The sequence below is a fragment of the Hippichthys cyanospilos genome, chromosome 5 (genome assembly GCF_059441005.1).
Source record: "Hippichthys cyanospilos isolate Australia breed blue-spotted pipefish chromosome 5, RoL_Hcya_1.0, whole genome shotgun sequence".
NCBI classification, from domain to species: domain Eukaryota; kingdom Metazoa; phylum Chordata; class Actinopteri; order Syngnathiformes; family Syngnathidae; genus Hippichthys; species Hippichthys cyanospilos.
Genome location: NC_142373.1, coordinates 11,539,389 through 11,562,245, shown reverse-complemented (window position 1 = coordinate 11,562,245; position 22,857 = coordinate 11,539,389). Strand labels below are relative to the sequence as shown.

Below are 22,857 nucleotides of genomic sequence, written 5' to 3'. Positions count from 1 at the left end.
ATTTGTTAAAAACAGTGATCCTGATTATCTCAACCGAGGCGAACGTGAAGTGTTGTTTTGAATTCATCGAAGCTTGTAAATGGCCCTTTGCTGGTTGCAAAACAGGAAGCGCTGCAGGTGATGGAATTCAGCGAAGAGGAGATCCGAGATGTCTTCAAGCTGTTGTCTGCCGTCCTCCAGATGGGAAACATCGAATTCATGACAGCAGGAGGAGCTCAGATCACGTCTAAAGGAGGTATGAAAGGAAAACAGGAGGCATGCTCACAGTGCGCCAAATCAGATAAGCTGCATCTTCATAGAGTGAATGATGGGCAAAAAAATGTTCCAATGTATATTTGTTTTTTGTTTTTTTTACTGCATGAAGTTTAAAACAACATCATTGTATTACTATGATACAACCAACATAAAATTAGATGAACAATATGTCTTTCATTTGTTATTTAATGGAATGTTTCAGCACATTTGACCTCCCATGGCTAAATGGCCTTTAAAAAAAAAAAAAAAAAAAAAGCAAGGTGAACACAAATGGCCAGCAAAGAGCCCAGAGGGTTAAGGAATTTAATTTCACAACCTGATACCAATCATTTGGACTTGTCTGCCTGCTGCCCCTGAGTTTGATTGACACGGCAGCAATAGTCCCGAGCAGGCTGAAACATGAGCGCCATTCTCCTTTGTTCCCTGTCCGACCTCTTTTCCAAATATCCAAGTTGCCTACTGCTGAAATTGATCATAGATCTTCACGATACAGCCTCCCTGCCAAGAATAAAATCAACAAATTTAGTAGGTCATGCAGAATGTTTGCTTGAATTCTCGTTGCTAGGCAGAATTTGTAGGGCTCCAGTATAGACAAGTACGAGCTTGGTCACAGACTGAATTTGACATAATATATATGTACTGTATGTGGGTGTTTTCAGTGGTCAGTAACGTGAGTGAACTGCTTGGCTTGGACGCCTTCCAGCTATCCGAGGTGTTGACCCAGCGCTCCATGATCCTTCGAGGAGAGGAGATCTGCTCCCCTCTCACCGTGGAGCAGGTAACAATCCAGACCAAGTTCCACAGAATCCTCTTCCATCCTGTGAATAGAACGCACCCCAAATTTTGGGGTAAAATTCTGCTATTTTCTATGTTATCGTGTATAAGATGCACCGACACTGGCAAGGATGTAAAAACTTTAGCAAAATAGAATGGATCTCTTTTTCCTTCATATTTTCTTGTGTTCAAGTCCGTAAGTTTCAGAGTTCCCACATAATGAGCGGTCAGTGAACGCCTTGCCGATGTTACTTTGAATGTGCTCCAAGCAGTTGTTTATCTTTCTCCTCACAACACAGCTCGACTTCATTTGAAAATAAACGCTCGGTTACGCAGCATCCATGTTTCACCGAGTTTATTATGTGTGTGTGTTTATGCCAAAAGACCGCAGTTAATTAACGAGTCAAATAGAATACCTTTCCTTGTGCTCTAACCAGTGCACGCAGCTGTATACTTTGCTACTCTTAATGGAATCAGCTTGAGACATAATAACTTTTACATGATACTCTCCGTTTTAGTAATATTCCTGTGTGTGAGCAAGGATGGACTCGGATGGTGGTTCAGTCTGCCCGCTTCTTTTATTGAAAATAATGGAGTAACAGCCTCAGCTTACACGAGCTGCTGTTAATTGCAACAGGCACTTCCTGCTAACAGCCAACTGACGTCTGCCCTCTTGCTCGTCCCGTAATAGTGATTATTGTTAGTACGAAAACAAACGATTAAAAAATGCACATCTGGGCGCCAAAACCGGCTTATGTGTCGAATTAAAAAAAAAAAAAGAAAGAAAAACAACTCAAATTTTAAGTTTCTGCTTATCGGATGCATCCATACTTTTGGCCTTTATTTTGGGGAAAAAAAGTGTGTCTTATACTGTATTTGGGAATTGTGGTATATTGTGATATGATGAACTCACTCACTCACTCACTCACTCACTCACTCACTCACTCACTCACTCACTCACTCACTCACTCACTCACTCACTCACTCACTCTGCACTCAGCATGGCTTGCGTGACTCCCAGCCATTTCCTGCTTTTTGTGCGCCAGATTTCCCGGCACAATGAAGCCGTGGCGATACTGATCTGAGTCAAAAGCACAATGGAGCCCATGATTGGGCGGGAATGAAGTTGGAGACTCCTGCGGTGGCAGACAATGTGATAATTCACTCACAGTGTGCCTGGTATTATACATTTTGCCTCAGTTTATGATTAATGAGGGCTAATCTTCATCAGCGTGTTAGAATAATTGTAATGTACCACAGGGCAGAACTTTAAAGGTTGAAAAAAAATCCATTCCAGGAGGCTGGGCAACATCCCATATTAACCATTCATTGATAGGAAATCAAGTAAATGAGATTAATGTCTTCCTGGATCAAACGGTTACCTTAATTACTGCAAGGAAAACGTTTCTCAAGTGTCAGAAAGTTATGCCCCCCGTATTATATTGATGGGTGGTCCTCAATTTGTTCTACGCTGGATTTGAACAGGGTTTTAGCAAATCTAGTTTAACATTTGTTAATGACCTGGCGAAGCACAATGTGTTCTTCTCAAATTAAGAGCAATTGCTGTAAAAAAAAAATAGATGGATGAATTAGAACCAATGATTTTATACGATGTATTTTCTTGGCTTGCTGAATAAAATATGTCGAAAGATATCGGTGCAAATTCAGTTCCAATGCCTATGCTTTTTGTTTTTATAAAACAGCAAACATTAATATTAGATAACGAAAACATTACAACATATTTTGTTAGCTTCATCAAGGAGTCTGTAATGGATTCATTGCATTTTCATTTATTTCACTGGGAGAAAATATAGAAATAAATATTTGGAATTGAATGTCTGGAGTCTTTAAAACTCCGTCTTTGCGACTGAATAAGTAAACTTAACTGTTAAGAGCCATTTGTCGCAAGTGTAACTCAAAGCGTAGTTTTCTGATATTTGGGAAGCTTTGTGACACATCCCAGTGCCCCAAGCTCCGCCCCCTTGCCTTTTTTTCCAGTAAATATATGAAGAAATCTTTTTATTCATACCCCAAAAAGAGCTCATTTAACAAATCGAACAAAGACGCTGCGCTGTCCACTTGTTCTGTCTTGCTTGTTCTGTCTGCCCTTTGAAGCAGCTCCTCTCTAAATAGTGGGCATTATTCCGCGGCTGGATCCAGTAAAAAAGGCTTCTTCTCCCAGTATGTAGAGGCCTTCCAACCTACGTTCACCCAAAGTCACCCCCCTTCAATTCCCTGAACCGAGACCCCTCCTCCGCCACTAGTCTGGGACAAACAGCCATTCTTCTCGTCCTACCCCTGTGACGGAGATCCTGGAGCCACCGGCTTTCTTTTCAGTGGCAGAACGGGGCATGATGGATTCTGGGAACTATTGTCGTTCCAGCTTTGTTTTGGACTCAGAAACAACGTACGTGCAGTACGTTGTACCAGAGGTGGACAAAGGTGTCTCCTCATGGACCTTATTTGATGTATAAAAAGGCGCGGCTTTTAATTGATGACCTAAGGGGGGGAAATATGAACGTAAAAATATGCCCAAAAAAATGTAATTCATGAAAAAACAAATTTAAATTACTCGTTTAAGCTACTGCAACAAACATATACAATTGTTCTATCAATTACCGCTATATGTATTCATTATTTTATAATCTTAGGTGACCTTATGTTGAGCCACAGCCAATAAGTCCAGCATGTCTTTTCATTTTCCATAACAACAAGTCTGCAAACAGTCAGCATTTTTTTTCTTTTCACACATCAAAAACATCCACTCTCATTATGGAAATGGAGGTACTAAACACTGTGGCATGTTGTGAAAACAGACAATCCTACCTGCACACAACACCACCGAACTAACCTGACCTCAGGTAACCTAAGGTAACCTGGTGTTCACCTCGCGTGTTTCATGCGTTGCAGGCCGTAGACTCGCGGGACTCGGTTGCCATGGCTTTGTACTCCCAGTGTTTCTCCTGGATCATCATGAGGATCAACCAGAAGATTAAAGGCAAAGACAACTTCAAGTGCATTGGCATCCTGGACATTTTTGGATTTGAGAATTTTGAGGTAATCTACAGTTCATCTATCTATCTATCTATCTATCTATCTATCTATCTATCTATCTATCTATCTATCTATCTATCTATCTATCTATCTATCTATCTATCTATCTATCTATCTATCTATCTATCTATCTATCTATCTATCTATCTATCTATCTATCTATCTATCTATCTATCTATCTATCTATCTATCTATCTATCTATCTATCTATCTATCTATCTATCTATCTATCTATCTATCTATCTATCTATCTATCTATCTATCTATCTATATATATATATATACACACACACACAATATAAAGACACACACACACTGCTGCTGTTGTTCTACCCCATAGGTCAACCGTTTTGAGCAGTTCAACATCAACTATGCCAACGAGAAGCTCCAAGAGTATTTCAACAAGCACATCTTCTCACTGGAGCAGCTGGAATACAACAGGTAACATGACGTTCATTTCCCCACAGTCACAAGCAGTTGTTTTCTTGTGGAAGAATGAACCGGCAGCACACTCATTTCGTCACGGGTTCACTCGGCGGAATGCAAGCATTATGCATCTCAATTTGTGGATTTTTGTCCGTATATGTGCAGGGAGGGCATCCACTGGGAGGCCATTGACTGGATGGACAACGCCGAGTGTCTGGATCTTATTGAAAAGGTATCATCTCACCTTTTACCTTAGTTGTGTGGGTTGTCCTTGTAAAACATCTTTCAAAACCAAAAGCGGTGGAAGGCAATAGTTGAAGTTGAGATTAATTCCTGCACTTAAAAACAAAGTGAGGTCACTGGTCGCATAAAGGCAGCAGTGTATGTTTCACCTTCTTCTGTCTCTTTGTCTTTTAGAAACTGGGCATGTTGGCGCTTATCAACGAGGAGAGCCGTTTCCCCAAAGGCACGGACTACACCCTCCTGGAGAAACTGCACAGCCGTCACACAGTGAGTCGACACGCATATACACCTTTCACATCTTTTACGCTTTGCCAGGCGCTAAGAAATGCACACGCAATTGCGTAAAATGATCTGGGGGGGACCTCGGGAGTGTAAAATCGCCGTTTGCGAAGTTCCAGCGTCAATGCGACGCTCGTATGCTCTCACGCCCTCCTCTCGTTTGGCTCTCGCATGCGAAGGCAACAATGCTGAAATGTGAGCGGCCTTCCTCTAATCCTGATCAGCTTTGTGTGTGCAAAAAGAAAAAAAAAGAAAAAAATGGAACAGGTACAGTACAGCCACTAAGTACGAGCTGACTGATCGCTGGTTCTTTTGCGCTTACTTTGCTAAAAACAAAATCGTATTCAACGTGCTTAACATTTATTCTCCCCCTGTGTCAAACATGCTATCTTTGTATTTTATCACGCTGGTGTTTATGTTTCAGACTCAACAAGCTATCGAAAGGCTTTTATGCCATTAATCTTGTTGCTCAGCTCCCTTTTGGATTAAAGGTAAAAAAATTGAAGGGGGTTGAGTACACAGGAAAACACTGTTACAATTTTCATTGGAGGCAGCATCACTTAATCATCATCACTTTTTTAATGCCCTGACAGGACTTTATTTTTAGCAACTTTTTGCTAAATTTTGTTATTTAGCGACTCCTTTGCAAGATGTTCTATGCCTTTATTTACATCATTCTTTCATCCAAAAATGCTTTAGATGTTACGGACTGAAACATAATTTCATTGGGGGTACGTCATTGGAAAAAAATGGAATATGTTTTCAGAAGTTAACGCTGATAATGTTGCTGGCTAGCACTGTCGCTCTGCTTGGTTTTTTAACTCACTTTAGCATTCTTGAAAAGCTCATTATACTTGTAATCGGATTTCGGAACGTCTTTTTTCATTCTGTCATCAGGCAAACCCATATTACGTGAAGCCCCGAGTGACCGACCATCATTTTGGGATCAAGCACTACGCCGGAGAGGTAACGAAAATGAGCAAGCGTACGCCATTAGCGTTATGCTGATTTGTTGATTTGCCGACTTACAGTACCTACTCCATGAAGACATGGAGCGTGACATCGGCTAGCCGCTAATGACATAGTTTTGTGTTTGCAGGAACAGATGAGTTCGCTAAATTAAGTTAGTCCATCACCTTAATTGGTTTAAATTGCCTTCGATCCCTGAATGCATGGCTTTGTTAGCTTAAAGAGAATTAGTTAAAGGGGCATGAAGAGACACAAGCATGATTTTGAACAATTTTTAAGGTAGCACTATCAAAGTGCAAGTAGAGGACTTATTTTACCTCACAAAAATATGTCTTTATAAGTAATGTAATAAGTAAGTAAATAAGTCTTTATTAAGGCTGTATCTTTAATAATTAAGCCCATAAATTCATACTATGCAAAAGCTAGTCCCAAATATGTAAAGAAATAAATAAGTCAATATTAATAAACATATAGACTAACGAAATGACATAAGCAAAACAAAGCTAACTGTAGCCTGAAGCTAGCTAGCTCCAGATATTATTTCAAGTTGCACAACTTTTGTATCTATATTACACTAAAATAGGAAATTTCCCGGAGATACTCGTGATGACAAAAACACACTGCAGCATCATGGTCCTGCTTAGACAAGCCCCTCAGTGTGCGTGAGCGAGGCAGCACAAGTCGAGCACGGATGCCTATGCTAATGACTTCATCCACAGAGGGGAGCCCCTGCCCCCACCCATTTCCAGCCGTTCTGTCTTTTACTGTGGGCTGCTTCATCGTTTGTGTTAGTTAGATCGCTGTCTTGTCATTCGAGGAAATTACTACATCCTTCCCCCCTCTAATTGAATTATATGTCTTCTGCCTTGCCCTGAGGTTTGAACTTTTACACTAATCAAGTCCCAGTCAGGCAGAGTTTATGCTATTGTGTTATGCATATCAACATATGTTTTATAAACTGTTTAATGGGTGCATTATAAAACAATCATTAGAAAATTATAGATGCCTTTTAATTATATTAAATTTTTCTCTTGTATTCTGTCTAGCTTGTTATCTAGCTATCGTTTGCCATCTTGCACAAATGTATCGTCAAACTCCGCGAAATTGATAGTCATGTGTAATTAAATGAACTGAAATGACACACTCCGGAGTCCTATGTGAATTCTTAATGATGAAGCATCAGTATGGAACTCACGGCTTGCCCTACAGCCAAGTGGGAGAGCGAGGGATATTGTACTTAATATTGGAATACGGCGCTCCTACACACATACAAATGCCTTCACATTCTCAATATAGTGTTTTTGTGAGCACACACGCACGGTTTTGAATGTGTGTTGAAATAATCATCTTTATTTCAAATCACGGCACATTACTGTGGTTCCGGGAAGAAGTGGCAGTGGAATGCTGCGTTGCTAAGGGCCTAACTAAACTCAACATGTGACTGCATTAACACACGCGGGCCGCTCCCCTCTCTGTTTCTTCGTATAAAACATGGCTCAAAGGGGAATTCATTCATACATTTTACTGTTACTTTATTGACTTTACGTATTCAGGCTGTATCTATGTCTATATAAAAAATATGGGGTATTGGTGGCAACATAATTGTATAGAAATCCAACCAAAAAATAAAAAATTCAAATCAGTTGGGGGCAAGGGAACTCTTAAACTTAACTTTACATAGTTGATTGATGAATATGAATGGATTATGACAGTCTTCACTCTCCAGTATTAGCCCAAAAGTCAAAATATTTTTGTTTTAGGTGCTTTATGACGCACGCGGCATCCTGGAGAAGAACAGGGACACCTTCAGAGACGACATACTGTTCATTCTCAAAGACAGCAGGTAAACGCTTGCGTTGCAACTCGATCTCGTTTTATTCACGCTCCACATCAGCAAGCAAACTCTGTGTGGTCAGGCTTGACTTCATCTACGACCTCTTTGAGCGCGTGGGCAGCAGGAATGGAGAAGAGACCATGAAGATGGGCACGGCCCGTCGGAAGCCCACCGTCAGCTCTCAGTTCAGGGTGGGTATGGATGGATGGAGACAGACTGACAATATTGCTATCTAGACAGACAGAGCTAGCTTTCTAGCTAGCTAGCCTAACAACATTTTGCATCATACCCCCAGAATGTACAGAGTAGGAAAACTGCTGCTATACATAATATGGTTGGATCCATATTATTGAGTGTACAAAGTCATATTTGAACAATAATTACAAACCGAAAGGTAGAAATGTGAATAATTGCTGTGTGTGAAAATAACAATAATATTGATCACTCAGTAATCTTTACCATTAATTGTTTTGCTCCCACACAGTGTAGAGTTGTTCTATAAGTGAATAGTGAACGGTGTGAAAGAAAATGACACAGACTAACTCAGTGTGCCCCATGTGCCACTGCATGCGAGGGTCATTCCACCCCCAGTGTCACACAGAAGAAGGCAGATAGACATCTTGCAGAATGCCGCCTGTGTATCTGAGCTGCGAAACGAATAGGGAGGATAGATGTATGTGGTTTTGATTGGAGTGGGAACGGGGGGGGGGGGCTCACAGTCGAGTTACTTTGTCTTTAACTGCAGTGTGGAGAGGAGGGGTGCAGGGGAGGATTTGGCCGGCTGCCCAGGCCACAGTTTCTGAAGCAGGGGGATTAGTGTTGATGGCTGGGAAGAACGGGGCCAACCGGGGGCCAATCACGCTCAACTCAGCCAGGCCAGGCCTCGATGGAGACAGCCTGTCTGAGGCGGGGAGGAGACCACGGCCGACACAGCCAGTGCAGTTCAAGGGTCCCTCCAATTGTTCAAATGTATACCTTGCTGCATTCGGCTAGGAAATTGTCCACTCGGATAGCCAAAATTGTCTGAAAACAAAACGATGTGACCTGGTCTCATGGAACATATTGTTTATGATGCAGTCGTGAAGGAGATTTCAGTTATTTGCTTTTAAACATCATGGATGTTGGAAATATTAAAAATAGTTCAATTTACTTTTACCAAAAATGGTTTATAATTGGTATAGATGGAATAGGATGGTGTCAAGGCTATATTTATGTCTAAAAAAACCCTCCTCAACTCACCTCAACTTGGTTCTTACAAAATGCTATCAGTTAATGCCAATAGTCGTGCTTTTATTGAAGGTGCATTGGACAGACTAAATTGTCCTTAGGTGCGATTGGGTGCATGAACGGTTGTCAGCTGGGATAGGCACCAGCCACCCTGCGACCCTTGTGAGGATAAGCGACTCTAGAAGATGGATGGATAAAATCCAACGATAAAATCAGTATTGATTTACAATGTTGGAAAAAAAGAAACCATTAAATTTAAGGTGCTTCCAAACATTTGACTGGTGCGATGCAAACGGCATAATCGATAAACCTAAAAAATGTTTTTCAGTATGTGATGCATAGCTACTTTACTTTGGAGCCAGCCAGTCTTTTAAATGGAGTACATAAAAGCTATCACCTTGATTCTGAATGATTTGATATCATGAAATATCGATGGACTAAATCAGAACCTTCTGTTTTTTTAGGAATCACTCCATTCCCTCATGGCCACGCTCAGTGCTTCCAACCCCTTCTTTGTGCGCTGCATCAAACCTAACATGGCCAAGGTAGGTCGTGCTCATTCTATTCTGTCAGATCAGTTACAAGTGCTTCTCATAGTTGCCATTGCTCGGAGTTAATGCTCCGCTAAGTCATTTTACACTTTGGCCGTTCGCCTGACCATAACATTGCTGCATTTAAAACAACAACGGCCATGTTATGGGGGTATATATTTTCATTACTAATAAATGTGCGCCGTTACCCTTCCGGCCTGATGCAAAGACTCCCTTTGTACTCCTGGGCTGCGGACCAGCACATTCCAACCACTCCAGCCCTTTTACAGGGGGTCAGAGGTCGCCCCAGCTGCAGCGGTGCTTGGCTGATCTGGCTGCATCAGTGGAATGCCGAAACGAAACCACAGCGGCGGTGGCGGCAGAGTCAGCGAGCGGTTTATTTATTCATCCTTCGTCTTGCCCCTTCCTCTTGACCGCATGGCTATAAAAAGTGTGATTCGGTTGTCCGATTGTTGGATTCAGCCAATGTCTTTATGTGTGTATGTGTGAGAAAGGGCGTTTATGGTCGTCTTTTATCAGCGACGTGCTTTCCGCTCCCTCACACACTCATACGTTTTCATCGGAAAAAAAAAGGGTACAGATCAAAGGACTAATGACAATGCATATCTATATAAAACTTAAAAATATATAAAAGGTATCCAGTCTTTGGGAAAGGAGACACTATAACACGCTAGCAATGTGTCGCTTCATGTTCCAATTAATTTGTTCTTAAATTGAAAAGAAACCGTACTGTTACTGAATTACAAAGCTTTAAATTAGATTTGCAGAAACCTGATTAAAATCTTACGTATCCACTGAAGTGAATTCACGTACCCCACAAGGGTACTGGTACATTCATTCAGAACCACAAACTTAGAATATCACCACAAACTTCTGTGAGAATTGCATCCTGTTTTTGTGGTACAAATAAAAAAAAAAAAATACCGTGCAAGAGACAATAGCTTTAAAACAGAGCACCGTTTTCCTGGCACAGCACATCAATAGATGTACTCTGCTCAGTTGCTTGAGTTCATTGAACCTTTTGTAGCCCAGATTCGAATACCTGAACTGTGAGGCCAATATGATAACCACTTCTCCACCGTGTTGACCTACAAAATATATAGAGCCAGATTTATGGAACTAACAAGCGTGGAAACATTTTGCTCTCATTGGCTCATAGTCACCTGCCCTTAAAATGGAAACGAGACGTGCCCCTGTTTATCTGACAGATTTGCAGGATTAACGTCTTCTGATATGATTACATGCATCCCAACACACACGTACGATTTATATTCATCCTCCATCACTGGGAGAAATGTCGCTGGGCGGCCCGGCATGCTTTCATGCCAGCGCCTCTTTGAGTGGGCCTAAATCCCCTTGCTAAAGAGCAAAGTTCAGAGCTCAGAGGAGGCCCTGGCCAGGCCTGCGTGCATGCGTGCGTGTGCGCCTTTGATTATGAGCACCAACACATGCAAGCATGAAAGGGCTTCCTTGCATAGTAACTTTTGCACGTAATTAGATTGACACCTTTGCGAAACGCTTTGTCCATTCACCGCTTGCTTTCTGGGTGACAATGGGCTTTCGTGTGGACGTCTAAGGCAGACAACGGCATGCAGATAAACCCTGATTGGGGAACAATGCGGCACTCATCAAACTTACCGAGGTATGAAGCAGATTAGCTGTTTCATTTTGTGGGTATGAAACAACTGTGATTGGCTTGTGACTGATCCGGGGTGTACGCCGCATCTCACGCAATTAGCTTGGCTTGGCTCCAGCTTGGCTTCCGCCCTATTGTTTAGGATTGGTGGATGGGTGGTTGGATATATGACACAAAAGCAGGTGGCTACCAACTAGTTTATATCCTCCTGAGGTGCTGCTTTCTTCATATGTGTCCACTGTTGTGTCCGGTTTATCTCAGCTAGACAGTGATTTGCATCCCACCCAAAAATGAGACATCATTGGAAATGCACAGATGTCCTCTACACTGTAAGCTATGAATTGGTCTGGTAGGTCAAATGAGTCAAAAGGTACAGCGCAAAAACTAATGTCCACTATAGTGGACACAAATGAATAGGCTGGATCTCAGCACTTTTAATGCACAAGGCAACTCAATGAGCCTTACACAGATTTTAGAAAATAATTAAAGTACAGCGAGTAGTTATAAAGCAGTTTAGCGATTATTAGTAATCGGTAATATTCAATATGTTTGAATGAAAAGCACAACACTCAAAAGCATTTAGAAACTGAACAACCAAAGACATTTATTAAGCAAAGAAAGCCAAAGTATCCTATTAAAATGACTAAAAGAACATATAAACAGAATTATATTGTGGCCAATCCGGTTTTGTAACTTTCAGGTTCCGACTGGAAATTAATGTGACTGATCCCACCATCTGATATCCAGTATGTTGTGTCGCTGTTTACAGAAGGCCAACCAGTTTGATCCAGATGTTGTCCTGAATCAGCTGAAATACTCCGGAATGCTGGAAACAGTTAAGATCCGCAAGGCTGGCTTTCCAGTTCGGCGTTCCTTTCAAGATTTCTACAACAGGTCTGGTTCTTATCTGCTCAGTCTGTAAATTTTTCATGAATTTAGTCAGACAAACAAAAGCCATCCACCTTGGTTGGTGTTGTCTATGGGAGGTGTTTAAAGAAGAGATTTTGACCATCTTTGTCAACTTTGACCTTTGAAGCCCTATAAGACTCACGTTCACTGCCGTTGATGACTATAGAAATCACAGATCCATTTTAACTGGGCTGGCAGCGAATGGGTTGCGGTGTTTATCGTCGGGGGTAGAAATTGGAGTTGTTGTTCCATTTTTTTTTTTAAGTTTATTCAAAAAATGTTGAAAAAAAATACATAAAATTAAGTTTTTTTGGTCTGGTCTGACTTAGAGGGAAGAGAAATATCAGGAAAAATAGGGAGCTAAACCTGCAATAGATTTCATCATAAATGAGAATCCACGTCGTAAAGGTTGAATGTTTTCCTTTTAAAAAATTAGAGTAAGACATAAGAAATAAGAAAAATAGCAACGTAACCCTGCAGTCATAAATGTAAATCCGTGATAAACCACGATGTATCTCTGTAAATGTCAAAAGTCAACTCAAAAATGTTCTGAATATGTTCTGCCCAACCTTACTAGTCTAAATACAGAATTCTGAATACATTTTTGTTTGTGGAATCCGAATTTCAGCAGCAAAATCCATCCATATATATATGTATACCGTAATACTGTAAATATAATACACCAAAAATGTGGGGGTTGGCTTCTCATTTGACAGCGTTCCCTCGCTACATCACGGTTCGATCGTTGGAGATTCACTCAATCATGGATTTACATTTATGACCATAAACGTAATGCATGTATGCGTATGTACTCAGATGATTGTGTTTGGACTAGTGAGACTACATTGAACATGTTATTGCAAAGATTTGTTTTGGGTTGACTTCCCCTTTAAAAGTTATTCAAAAGAACTTGTCAATGCATGCGGCGTGTATAATGGATGTGTGTATCTTTCTCGTAACCTCCCCGCAGATACAAGATGATCCTGAAGAACAAACTCCAGACAGTTGACGCAAAACAGAGTTGCGTAGACCTTCTGGCGCGTCATGACAACACAAAGAAAGAGTGGCAGCTTGGAAAGACTAAGGTACAGAACAGCAGTGATTGTTTTTTCATAATGGAATATAATGTGAAGAAAGTTTGAGTCCCCTTTTTTCCAACACATTTTTTTTTCTTAAGGATTATAGATGATAGATTAAAAAAAAAAACTACCTTGAGGAATTTTCAAATGTTTCCTTTTTCCGAAAGACTTTACTGGCAAGCCGCGGTCATGTGTTCTTCTCCAAGCTGTTGACAATCACACATTTTCGTCTTCTCCCCAAACATCAGTCTAAGTGCGTCGTGCGAGCCAGTGCTAGGCGCTTACAGTCAGTAATCCCGAGGCGGCCTCATTGTTCACCTCCCGACGCTCACCAAATAATGATTAAACTGCCCGCTTTGGAGGCAATGAGGCTTTGAGGGGACACCTCTCTTCTGGCTCTTTATTTCAATCATTAACTCTTCCTTCGAAAGACCTCATTTTCGCTGCCTTCTCGATGAATGATTAACCTTTTAATAGCATGGTTGATTGCGAAGGGTAAAACCTGCTTTCTGGACAACATATACAGTTAAGAAGAGCAACTTAATCATAATATCAAGGCCCCATTTTGGGGCTGGTTTTATTTAGCTGAAAACGGAGCCTTTGTCAAGGTGGTACAAATTGTAAACAGTTACAAATACCAATCAGTCTTAGCATAAAATCTCTATGCGTCTGTATTCCACATTAATATTGATTGAAGCATTTTTTTTTTTTTTAAAGAAACTTAATTTGAGCCTGAAAGGGTTAAGAACTTTCTCTGAAAACCAGAAAACATGCAGGAACCGGCCTTTGAGGACTGGAGTTTGACACCTATGGTCTAAAATACTGTTTTTCTCGAGATGAGTTTTACTCAGCAACTCCAAAAAAAAATAGATCGTCTCACATTCATCTGTTTTATTTCTGGTTCGAAAAATTGCAAAAATAATTGCAAAAATAACGACATACAACATTTTGCAAAGAAGTCACCAGCACACAATTTAGCAATAAGTTGCTTTGTGTACCAATTCTTTTGCTCTTAATTTGAAAATAAAAACGTACTTAACTTCTCTAGATTATGTCAATTATTGTATGCTTTTTTCTTTTTTGTTGCAGTTTTTTCTTACGCGGCATCTGGCTGCCACACTCGCCTTTGTACATATGGCGGGTTTGAAGTTGACTCGACTTCTTAATGAATATATAGCTGGTGCTAAACCACCAATGTACACATGCCTGTAAAAGTAAAGCACATGGTTGACATCTCTGGAGTCGTCATGTCTCACCGGAATATCATTTTTCAGTGTCAAGCATCCAACGGTTTGAACTTTGGCTGGACGACCGCTCCGCTTGATACTGCGGTCGGGTGTCCTTCAACGCACATGCTCATGCTTTGAGGTTGGGGGAATGTTGTGTTGGTTGCGGGGAGAGGGGCCACGAGAGAGAAAGACCGGCCCGTATTTCCTTTGGAAGTGGAACAATCCATGTGTAATTATACGCTTGCTGATTGTGTTGCGGAGGAAGTGTGAGAGCGGAATTGGGGGCTCGGCGAGGCGTGGATTAGGTGTGTGCGGTGTCTTAAGCGGAGGTGGGGGGGGCGAGAGGGAGCTGTGGACGGAGTAGAAGCTTCCTCCTCTTCCTCCGGTGTGGGACTGCAGCTGTGGGATTCTTTGATTGGTGCCACATCTGGGACACAAACACAAGGGACAACGTGAAACACAGCTCGTTGACATCCTTAATAGCGGCCACTAAATTGTGTGTTCACCAGCACAGCCTGCCAATGCTATTGGCAACAGGTGTAAAAGTTAGTGTCGTGCGCAATATTAAATAATAAAAGAGGTTTTGGCTGATAGTAAAAATTCCTCCAAAAGAAGGCGTCAAGCTGTTTTATATTCCTCATCAAATGAAACAAAGCAAAGAAAAACACGCGTTGTTCATGACAACCACATAGCTTTGCCTTCAAGTGCGCTAGTCTAATGCTAACATTCATCCATCCGTTTTCTAGAGCCGCTTACCCTCACAAGGGTCGCAGGTTTGCTGGTGCCTATCCAAGGCAGTAGGCGGGGGGTACACTGAGCTGGTTGCCACCCAATTGCAGAGATGAACAACCATTCATGCACCCAATCACACTTAAGGACAATTTAGTATGTCCAATATACCTGGCATGCATATTTTTGAAGTGCCAGGAGAGCTATTAAAATATATTTTTAAAAATCGGATTCCTCAATTTATCAACACAAATCAATCAGTCATTGAAATATTCATTAGTTGAGGCCCAAGTTCAAATAATTATGCATGTTTTGAAGACTTTTAAAGAAGGACACAATAAAGAAAAAGTTTTTGGGCGCTTTGATTCACTTTTTTGGTGCTTGAGCACCCTCAAAAAATGATCTAGACACGCCTAGGTTGATTCTTGAGCTTTTTATACTGCTTTTTTGTTGTTTTGATGAATATTTAGGCCTAGTAGTTACTATATTTGAAAGGTGACCGTGATGGTAGTAAACAACAATTTTTCTCAATGCTCTAAACATTTTGAGAACTACCGGAAAGAGAACTAATTCATTCCCGTTGTGTTACCCTGTATCATGATATTCCCACAACTTGTTGGAGTGTGGGGGAGGAGGGGAGTCCCGTCCCATTCCTGTGAGCACGCAAAGGGTTAACCCAACTCTTATTCCTTCCTTCCTGAGAGCAAGCAGGGGTGTGGCTTGCCTTTTTCTGGACACCCGCCACCATCCCTCCCTCCCTCACTCCATCCGTCCCTTCCCCTTCCCTTGCTGCCTGTGCACGCCAGTGGCAGGGAAACGCTCAGAGAGGAAGTGCACACAATGAAGCTGTGCAGCAGCGGTAGCGGCGTCAGACGCAGCAGCTCTGCAGTGCCACTTTTGCCCCGAGCTGTGGAGGGAGGAAGGCGGTCAGGAGCCCTCTGAATACTCCCCCCCAGCTGCAGCGCAGCTTAGAACAGTGGGGAGAAAAAGGGAGCCGACCCCTCCACCCCACCCCGGCCCACGTTTTGCTCCTTCCCGCAGGTGTTCCTGAAGGAGGCCCTGGAGCAAAGGCTGGAGAAGGAGAGGGGGGAGGTGCGGCACAAGGCGGGCATGGTGATCCGCGCCCACATTCTCAGTTATGTGGCGAGGTGAGTGGCAGTGACAGTTGTCAGGGTTTGTTTTGTCAAGTACGTGCGTGTATAAGGGAAGGTGAGTGTGCGTGTGTGTGTGTGTGTGTGGGGGGGGGAGGGTGGATTACGTGCATGCCTTCGGGCACGTTTGTGCATGTGCTAAGTACTGGTGCAAAGAGAAAGGTTTGGAGCAGAAGTTTTAATTGAATCACGGTTACAATAGATGCACTTGTCTACAATAAATTGCAATCATGTGGATGCGAGCGCATCTATGTGACAGGCTGCAGATTCAGCATTTTAATCTGCACATGCAGACAAGTTTTTATTCCATGTAATTGATAGGAATAAGATAATTATTTAATTATTTTGTCAATCTCCTTAATTTTTGACAGGACATCATTTCAAATTGTCAGTGCAGAAAAGGCAAAACTCGGGACCTGTATTGGTCCCAATCGTAAAATTTGGGGATTACTTTTGAAAGTAAAAGCGCATCTTATTTTGAGGGGGACAAAAATCGACTACAGATAGGATTTCATAAATCGGAAAATATGTAGGTCTCCAAATTATTCATGGATTGTCCAAATGATTATCGCTTAAAGTTTCAAAACAATTATTTGATTATGATAATTGCGTTAATTGATTAATTTATCAAAGTTTAAAAACAATGAATAATCCTTTCACCCCTATTAAGGTCGTTGTATTGTTACAGTCTGTCCTAGCCAGTAAGACATTGCAGCGCACTTTTAGGATATAAATGCCCAAAGGGGCTTTCGATTCAGTACACTAGTACAGTGATTCTCAAATGGGGGTACTTGCAACACTCAAGGGCCCATAAAGGCACTTCAGGGGGTACGTGAGATTTTAATGAGGTTTCTGCGGGCATCAGCAAATCTGAGCTAATGCTGTGTAATGCTGTGACAGGAACACCACATTTTCCTTTTCAAATTAAGAGCAAGATAACTGGATCTTATACATCTTATAGTGTTTTTGTGATAAAGTGACTTTGTTGCAAAGTGCTGTATGCTTTGTTTGTTTTATGGTTTTACAGATGGCACAGCACTAAATTATTTTTCTTTTTTTGCTGCTTAGGGGGTACTTGGCTGAAAAAATATCACACAGTATACATTGTCAAAAATAAATAAAGGTTGAGATCCACCACAATAGTAGAACAACTTGAGTGCAGTATAACAACTGTCATACTAGTCGCCTTTATCCACTCCTATTTCTAATTTTGGCGAGAATGCAATTAACCTTTATGAATAAGTTACCATTTGGCACTAGTAATACTACTAGGCATAATTGAAATTCTGCTCGTCGGCATATAGCTAACAGTAGCGGAAGGAAAAAGTGGAAAAAAATGCAGCTAGCTAGAGAAATTATATTCTAATGCGTTAAATTGTCCTACTAGCCAAGAAAAAAAACAAAACAACATGACAGAAATGGACAATGAGCTAGATGATACCAAGAATAATAAATACATGCCCAGACGACTTGCTATACCCTTGGGCATGTCTTCCATTACCAATCCATGAAGTTATAATGATATGGAATGCGCAGGAGATGAATTTAATTAAAAAATGCTTGCCTTTGCAAAGATAACAGTGCTCACTTATGATTGACACATTGACAGCTTTAATCGTTTTTAATTGAAAACAAGACAGTTCTACTGGCCAAAACCGTTTCAAACCAGTCGAGGTGAGATTGTGATTTATTGTTGACAGCCAGTCAAAAAAATTGGGTCATTCATTAAAGACATAACATTGTTTAGTAGAAAAAAAGTGTTTTGCTGCCATCTTGTGGCAAAGACAAAGCTGACCAAAATTATTTTACAAGAAATGTCTGGAAGACTTTTTGTAAAATGCATAGAAATTACATATATAATACTGTGCCTGCATTGCTGGTTATTATTGTTTTCAGGATCATTTTTGCTGTTGACTCTTGTCCCAAAGCTGAATAATAAACCTTCATGGCAAGCAAAAATGTAACCATTGTTCACTTAATGTTATGAAAGAATTTATTGAAAAATGCCTTTAAGATGTACTAAAAGTGAGGAGATGTGCAAATTCAGCACAGATATCCTTGCCAAACTCCAAAGAACAAATCCATTTCTCAAGAAACACGACAGAGACACTTTATTTGCGTTAGTGGACCTTATAAAATGATGTGGCCTTGAGTTTGACAGCTGTGCTCGAAAAGCTAAACTCCACAAGGACTTTCTTTATGTGATATCACCTGATGATATTCATAAATCACTGTTAGTTTAAAAAGCGTCTGGCTGCTTAAATTACATACAACCACTAACTTTGCCAAGCAGAACATATGATTAGTTACCAACATTAAGACAGGGTTATACAGTGTTTAAATTAAATTCACATTTCAAATGTGTTTTTAAAATAGGTTTTATGAAGCCAAAGGTTTGCCCAGTTAACATGATTTCCTAGTTTTTGACTGGTCCTGTTAATGACAGCACGAGTTGCACTATACCCAACATTTTTGTTACTATGTTCCTTTCAGAGCTGACAAAAAAGACCGAGTGATTCGAAATGTTCACCGAAGCCACAAGTGCAGCCTTTGTGTTATTATATGTAACAGTATCTCTGTCTCGAGATGAGTCACAGGCCAATGGCGTGATTACGGTGGAGATGGGGGCCAAATGCGGGGTGAAAGGGTCAGGGCATTGTGTGTGGGCCATGACATGTTTATGGTGCGCGCGCGTGTCCAGTACGCGTGCGTGCGTGCGACTGGGCTTAGTCACAGGGCTAAACCCAACAGCCCACACAACCGCATGCTCATCAGACTGTAAACACGCAGCGCTATGAGCCCTGTTTATTTAAACTCGGGATGCCAGTGGGCACTGGACCTGCGATGTCACAAGTATGCATGTGGTGACATGCTGTGTCGGCGGCTGTGTTTCAGCCTCATCAGGAAATGATACAATAGATTCGTAGGTGTATGGACAGAGCCAGAAAGATACTAAAGAAAGAGATTTAGACATCAAGTGCTAGAGCAGTTGATGGCAAGATAGCCAGATAGCTAGAAAGATAACTATTTTGATGGATGGATGGATGGATGGATGGATGGATGGATGGATGGATGGATGGATGGATGGATGGATGGATGGATGGATGGATGGATGGATAGATAGATAGATAGATAGATATTGATTTAAAAAAAAGTTATAAAGCAATAAAGTATGTCAACGTCTGTTTCTTGCCTTCCAGGAAGCATTACAAGAAGGCCCTGGCCAGTGCTGTCACCATTCAGAAGAACTACCGCGCTCACTTCTGGAGGCGCAGTTTCCTGCGCCTGCGCTGGGCCTCCATCGTCCTACAGAAGCACCACCGCGGCCAGCTGGCTCGATCCCTCTGTCGGCAGCTCAGGGAGGAGGAGAAACGCAAACGGCGGGAGGAAGAGGAGAGGAGGCGCTTAGCGGAGGAAGAGGAGAGGAAGATGGAGGAGGAGAGGAAAAAGGCGGAGGAGGAGAGACTGAGGCTGCTGGATGAGGAGCTGAAGAAGAAAACTGAGGAGGAAATGAGGCTCTTGAAGGAGAAAGAGGAGCAACAGAAAAAAGTTGCAAACGGCGATGTTAAAAGGTAAAGGTATATTTTGTGTTTTGGATCAAGTCAAAAAGTACTGTACATTTAAATTCACTAAAACACTTCTTATACACATTATCAATGTCTGAACAAACGCATTGTAACCATGAATGCCAACAGACTTACCAGGAAAAAAAAAAACAAAATAAAGCAGTAAATTAGATTTGCTGATATCTAGAGACCCCTAAAATCTCACATACCAATTGAAGTGCCTTCCACTTGGTTGCTATCATAAAATGTGAGTTTATCATATAACATCACTTTGCAGAACTTAAAAAAAAAAAGACTCACTTTGTTTTACATTTCTTTCATGATGTCCATAGGAACTCACTGCTGCTCAACGGTGCTTGTCACAAGGTGAGAACATTCAAACAGTTTATTCTGTGCTGCCTTGTGTTTTTTAATTGCAAGTGCAAGTGGGGCAGTGCTCCAAAAAAATGGGACTGTGCTAAAAAAAAAAGAAACAAAGAGCAAAAACCCCCAAATCAAACTCACTGATTGGGGCGCTACTTTTGTTCCAAACTGGCTCACATGATAAATTTGATGGCAAATAAATTCTACCTCGTAGCAAGAAGCCATGCCAGCTTGTTGCGTCACCTTCTGTGCATTTCTGTTGATTTATGTAGCTGCTCTTGCAAGCCAGCAAAAATAAATACATGATTAGTTGTGGAGTTTTATAATGTATCACATACCCCAGTGTTTCCCAACCACGGGCAATGATCACATTTCACTTAATCAGTTTAAAACATGATTATTTAGGACAACCCTAACCCTAGCAAAATATAATGACAGGCAGAACAATGAAATGTGCTATTAATGCCATGCATCATAATTATTTCAGTACTTTTGGTGAGATTTTTGTTTGGTGGTGTGCCATGTGATTTTTTTCCATGTAATATATTTTCTTTGGCTCGAAAAGGTTGGGAAACACTGACAGAACATTAATCATCCGTGCAGTTTAGTACTTCATAAAAAGGGAAATTGGAATTTAAAAAGCATATGTGGGGTAATGCAGTCTTGACCACTTTCTACTTCCTGTATTTAACTTAAAAGTTAAATACCACAGAATTGTAGCTAAGCAAAGAGTATTTTTTTCTTATACCGCAAGAGGGCGTCAGATCTTCATAAAAAAAGCAAAAATGAAAGGGAATATCTGCCCTCTAGTGGCCACCGGTAGGAACTCTAGCCATTTTCCACCCAGGTAGTCCCACCATTGACTTGCCTCCAGGTAGTCTTGACATAGACTTAATAATAAATTGGCGCCTGGTAGTCCCGCCATAGACTTAAATGACCGTTACCGTCATTTATCATTCTCTAACGTCCAGAAGGCGCTGTCTCAGACCATGTCCTACAACCAAACCAGCGATGAGGAAAGCCGTCAGATGGAGGAGATCCTGCGGCTGGAGAGAGAAATTGAACGGCTGCAGAGGCAGCAGGAGGACGGCGTGTCCCTCCTTGGCGAGCTCTCCCACGAGGACCTCCGCCAGATGCGGGAGGCGGAGATCTATCGACTGGAGAAGGAGGCCTCCCGCGTGGCCACGGAGTTCCTGGAGCTTTTGGACTTCGGTGCCTTGGAGCCGTCACTGTCCAGCGAGGAGAACCTCCACGACCCGACGGAATCCACTGCTCCTCTGGCCGAGGAGGAGGTAGATGAGGGTTTCCACGCCGAGGACGAGTGCGTTCCTTTACCCGACTTGCCCGCACCAGCTCAAGTTCCCTTGGACAAGGACGTATTGCAAAGTCTCCCCCCTCCTCCGCCGGCTTTTTCCGAGGGACTCTTGGTCAGCCCTCCCTTGGTCTCCTCTTCCAACGGACTCAATCATATCCCAGACTTCCAAATTCCTTGCTCCACTCCAACTGTGATCCCCAACGAGAAGGGGTCGCATCTGGAGCGCCGGAGCCAGGAAGCGTCCGGCTCCACCCTGCCTGACGCGGAATCGGATTACGACCAGGAGGAGTTCGAGGAGGCTCACGGGAGCTCGGGGGCTAGCGTCAATGACGACCATATCACGGATGAGGAGGTGCTACGCAAATCATCCTACACACACAACAGCCTGGAGTCCTACAAAGGCAGCTCGGATTCGGTGAGAAAAACAAAGCACACTTCACATAACAAAGTAGTTTGGGAGATAGTGATTGTTTCATCACAAAATAAACTATTTCGGATTACAGTATTTTAATCTTTGATTAACGTGTTGATTATTTTGATTTTTTTTTTTTTTAAATCCATCCCTTTAACTAGCAGTCCAGTTAAAATGGATTTTTGAAAGATTTCTCTAAACATTTTCAGTTAAGAGCATGAAATTATGAGAATTTGCACCATTTTAAGTCGCTAAACAAAAAATTAAGGCACATGAACCGCTTGCAATATTATTTTCACTCCTTTAGTTTTAACGGTAATATATAGTGCAATGGAAATTAATTACATTTTCACTGCATCTTTAAACCAAGAGCGCCATCTGGAGGTGCAATAAAATATCTATCATGGTTCGTTAGCCTTCATTTTCTCATTGCTACTCTAAATGATTAATCCATTACCAAAAATCATTCTCAGTTAATTTTGTGATCAATTAGTTGTTGATTAATCGCTTATTTGGTGCAGCTGTGAGAATATTGCTCTGATGCCATCATGTGGCATCTTAATGTCAAGAAACTTTGTTGAAGTGAAAGTTAGGCGCTTCATTGTAAGAGGCTAAAGGTAATAAAAAGCTTGTGTTTTGTTACCAACTTCTAGTGTCTGTTGACAAGTCCATTTTAAGCGCGGTGACGGGTTAATTATTCGCAGATTTTATCGAGAGAAGCAATTAAGAAAATTTACAGCAATCAAAGTCAAAGTAATTAGTAATCGAATGTGCTTATTCTTATTATTGCCCGAAAGTGGTGTGAATCCACTGCTGATACACACCTTAAGTTTCTTTTATGCCATCAAATCAAAAC

General features: G+C 41.5%; 1 protein-coding gene across 1 annotated transcript in view; it reads left to right on the top strand.

Annotated features, from left to right (window-relative positions):
• myo10l3 (myosin X, like 3) overlaps positions 1–22,857 on the top strand; it is a 51,502-nt gene that overhangs the window by 19,070 nt on the left and 9,575 nt on the right. Inside the window, exons 10-25 of the mRNA XM_088415597.1 lie at positions 106–235; positions 915–1,033; positions 3,940–4,086; positions 4,424–4,524; positions 4,675–4,741; positions 4,927–5,019; positions 5,929–5,997; positions 7,761–7,843; positions 7,917–8,025; positions 9,526–9,606; positions 12,018–12,142; positions 13,128–13,242; positions 16,236–16,342; positions 19,546–19,917; positions 20,244–20,277; positions 21,246–22,004. Coding sequence (XP_088271723.1) covers positions 106–235; positions 915–1,033; positions 3,940–4,086; positions 4,424–4,524; positions 4,675–4,741; positions 4,927–5,019; positions 5,929–5,997; positions 7,761–7,843; positions 7,917–8,025; positions 9,526–9,606; positions 12,018–12,142; positions 13,128–13,242; positions 16,236–16,342; positions 19,546–19,917; positions 20,244–20,277; positions 21,246–22,004 — 2,511 coding nt within the window. The remainder of the gene's footprint in view (positions 1–105; positions 236–914; positions 1,034–3,939; positions 4,087–4,423; positions 4,525–4,674; positions 4,742–4,926; positions 5,020–5,928; positions 5,998–7,760; positions 7,844–7,916; positions 8,026–9,525; positions 9,607–12,017; positions 12,143–13,127; positions 13,243–16,235; positions 16,343–19,545; positions 19,918–20,243; positions 20,278–21,245; positions 22,005–22,857) is intronic.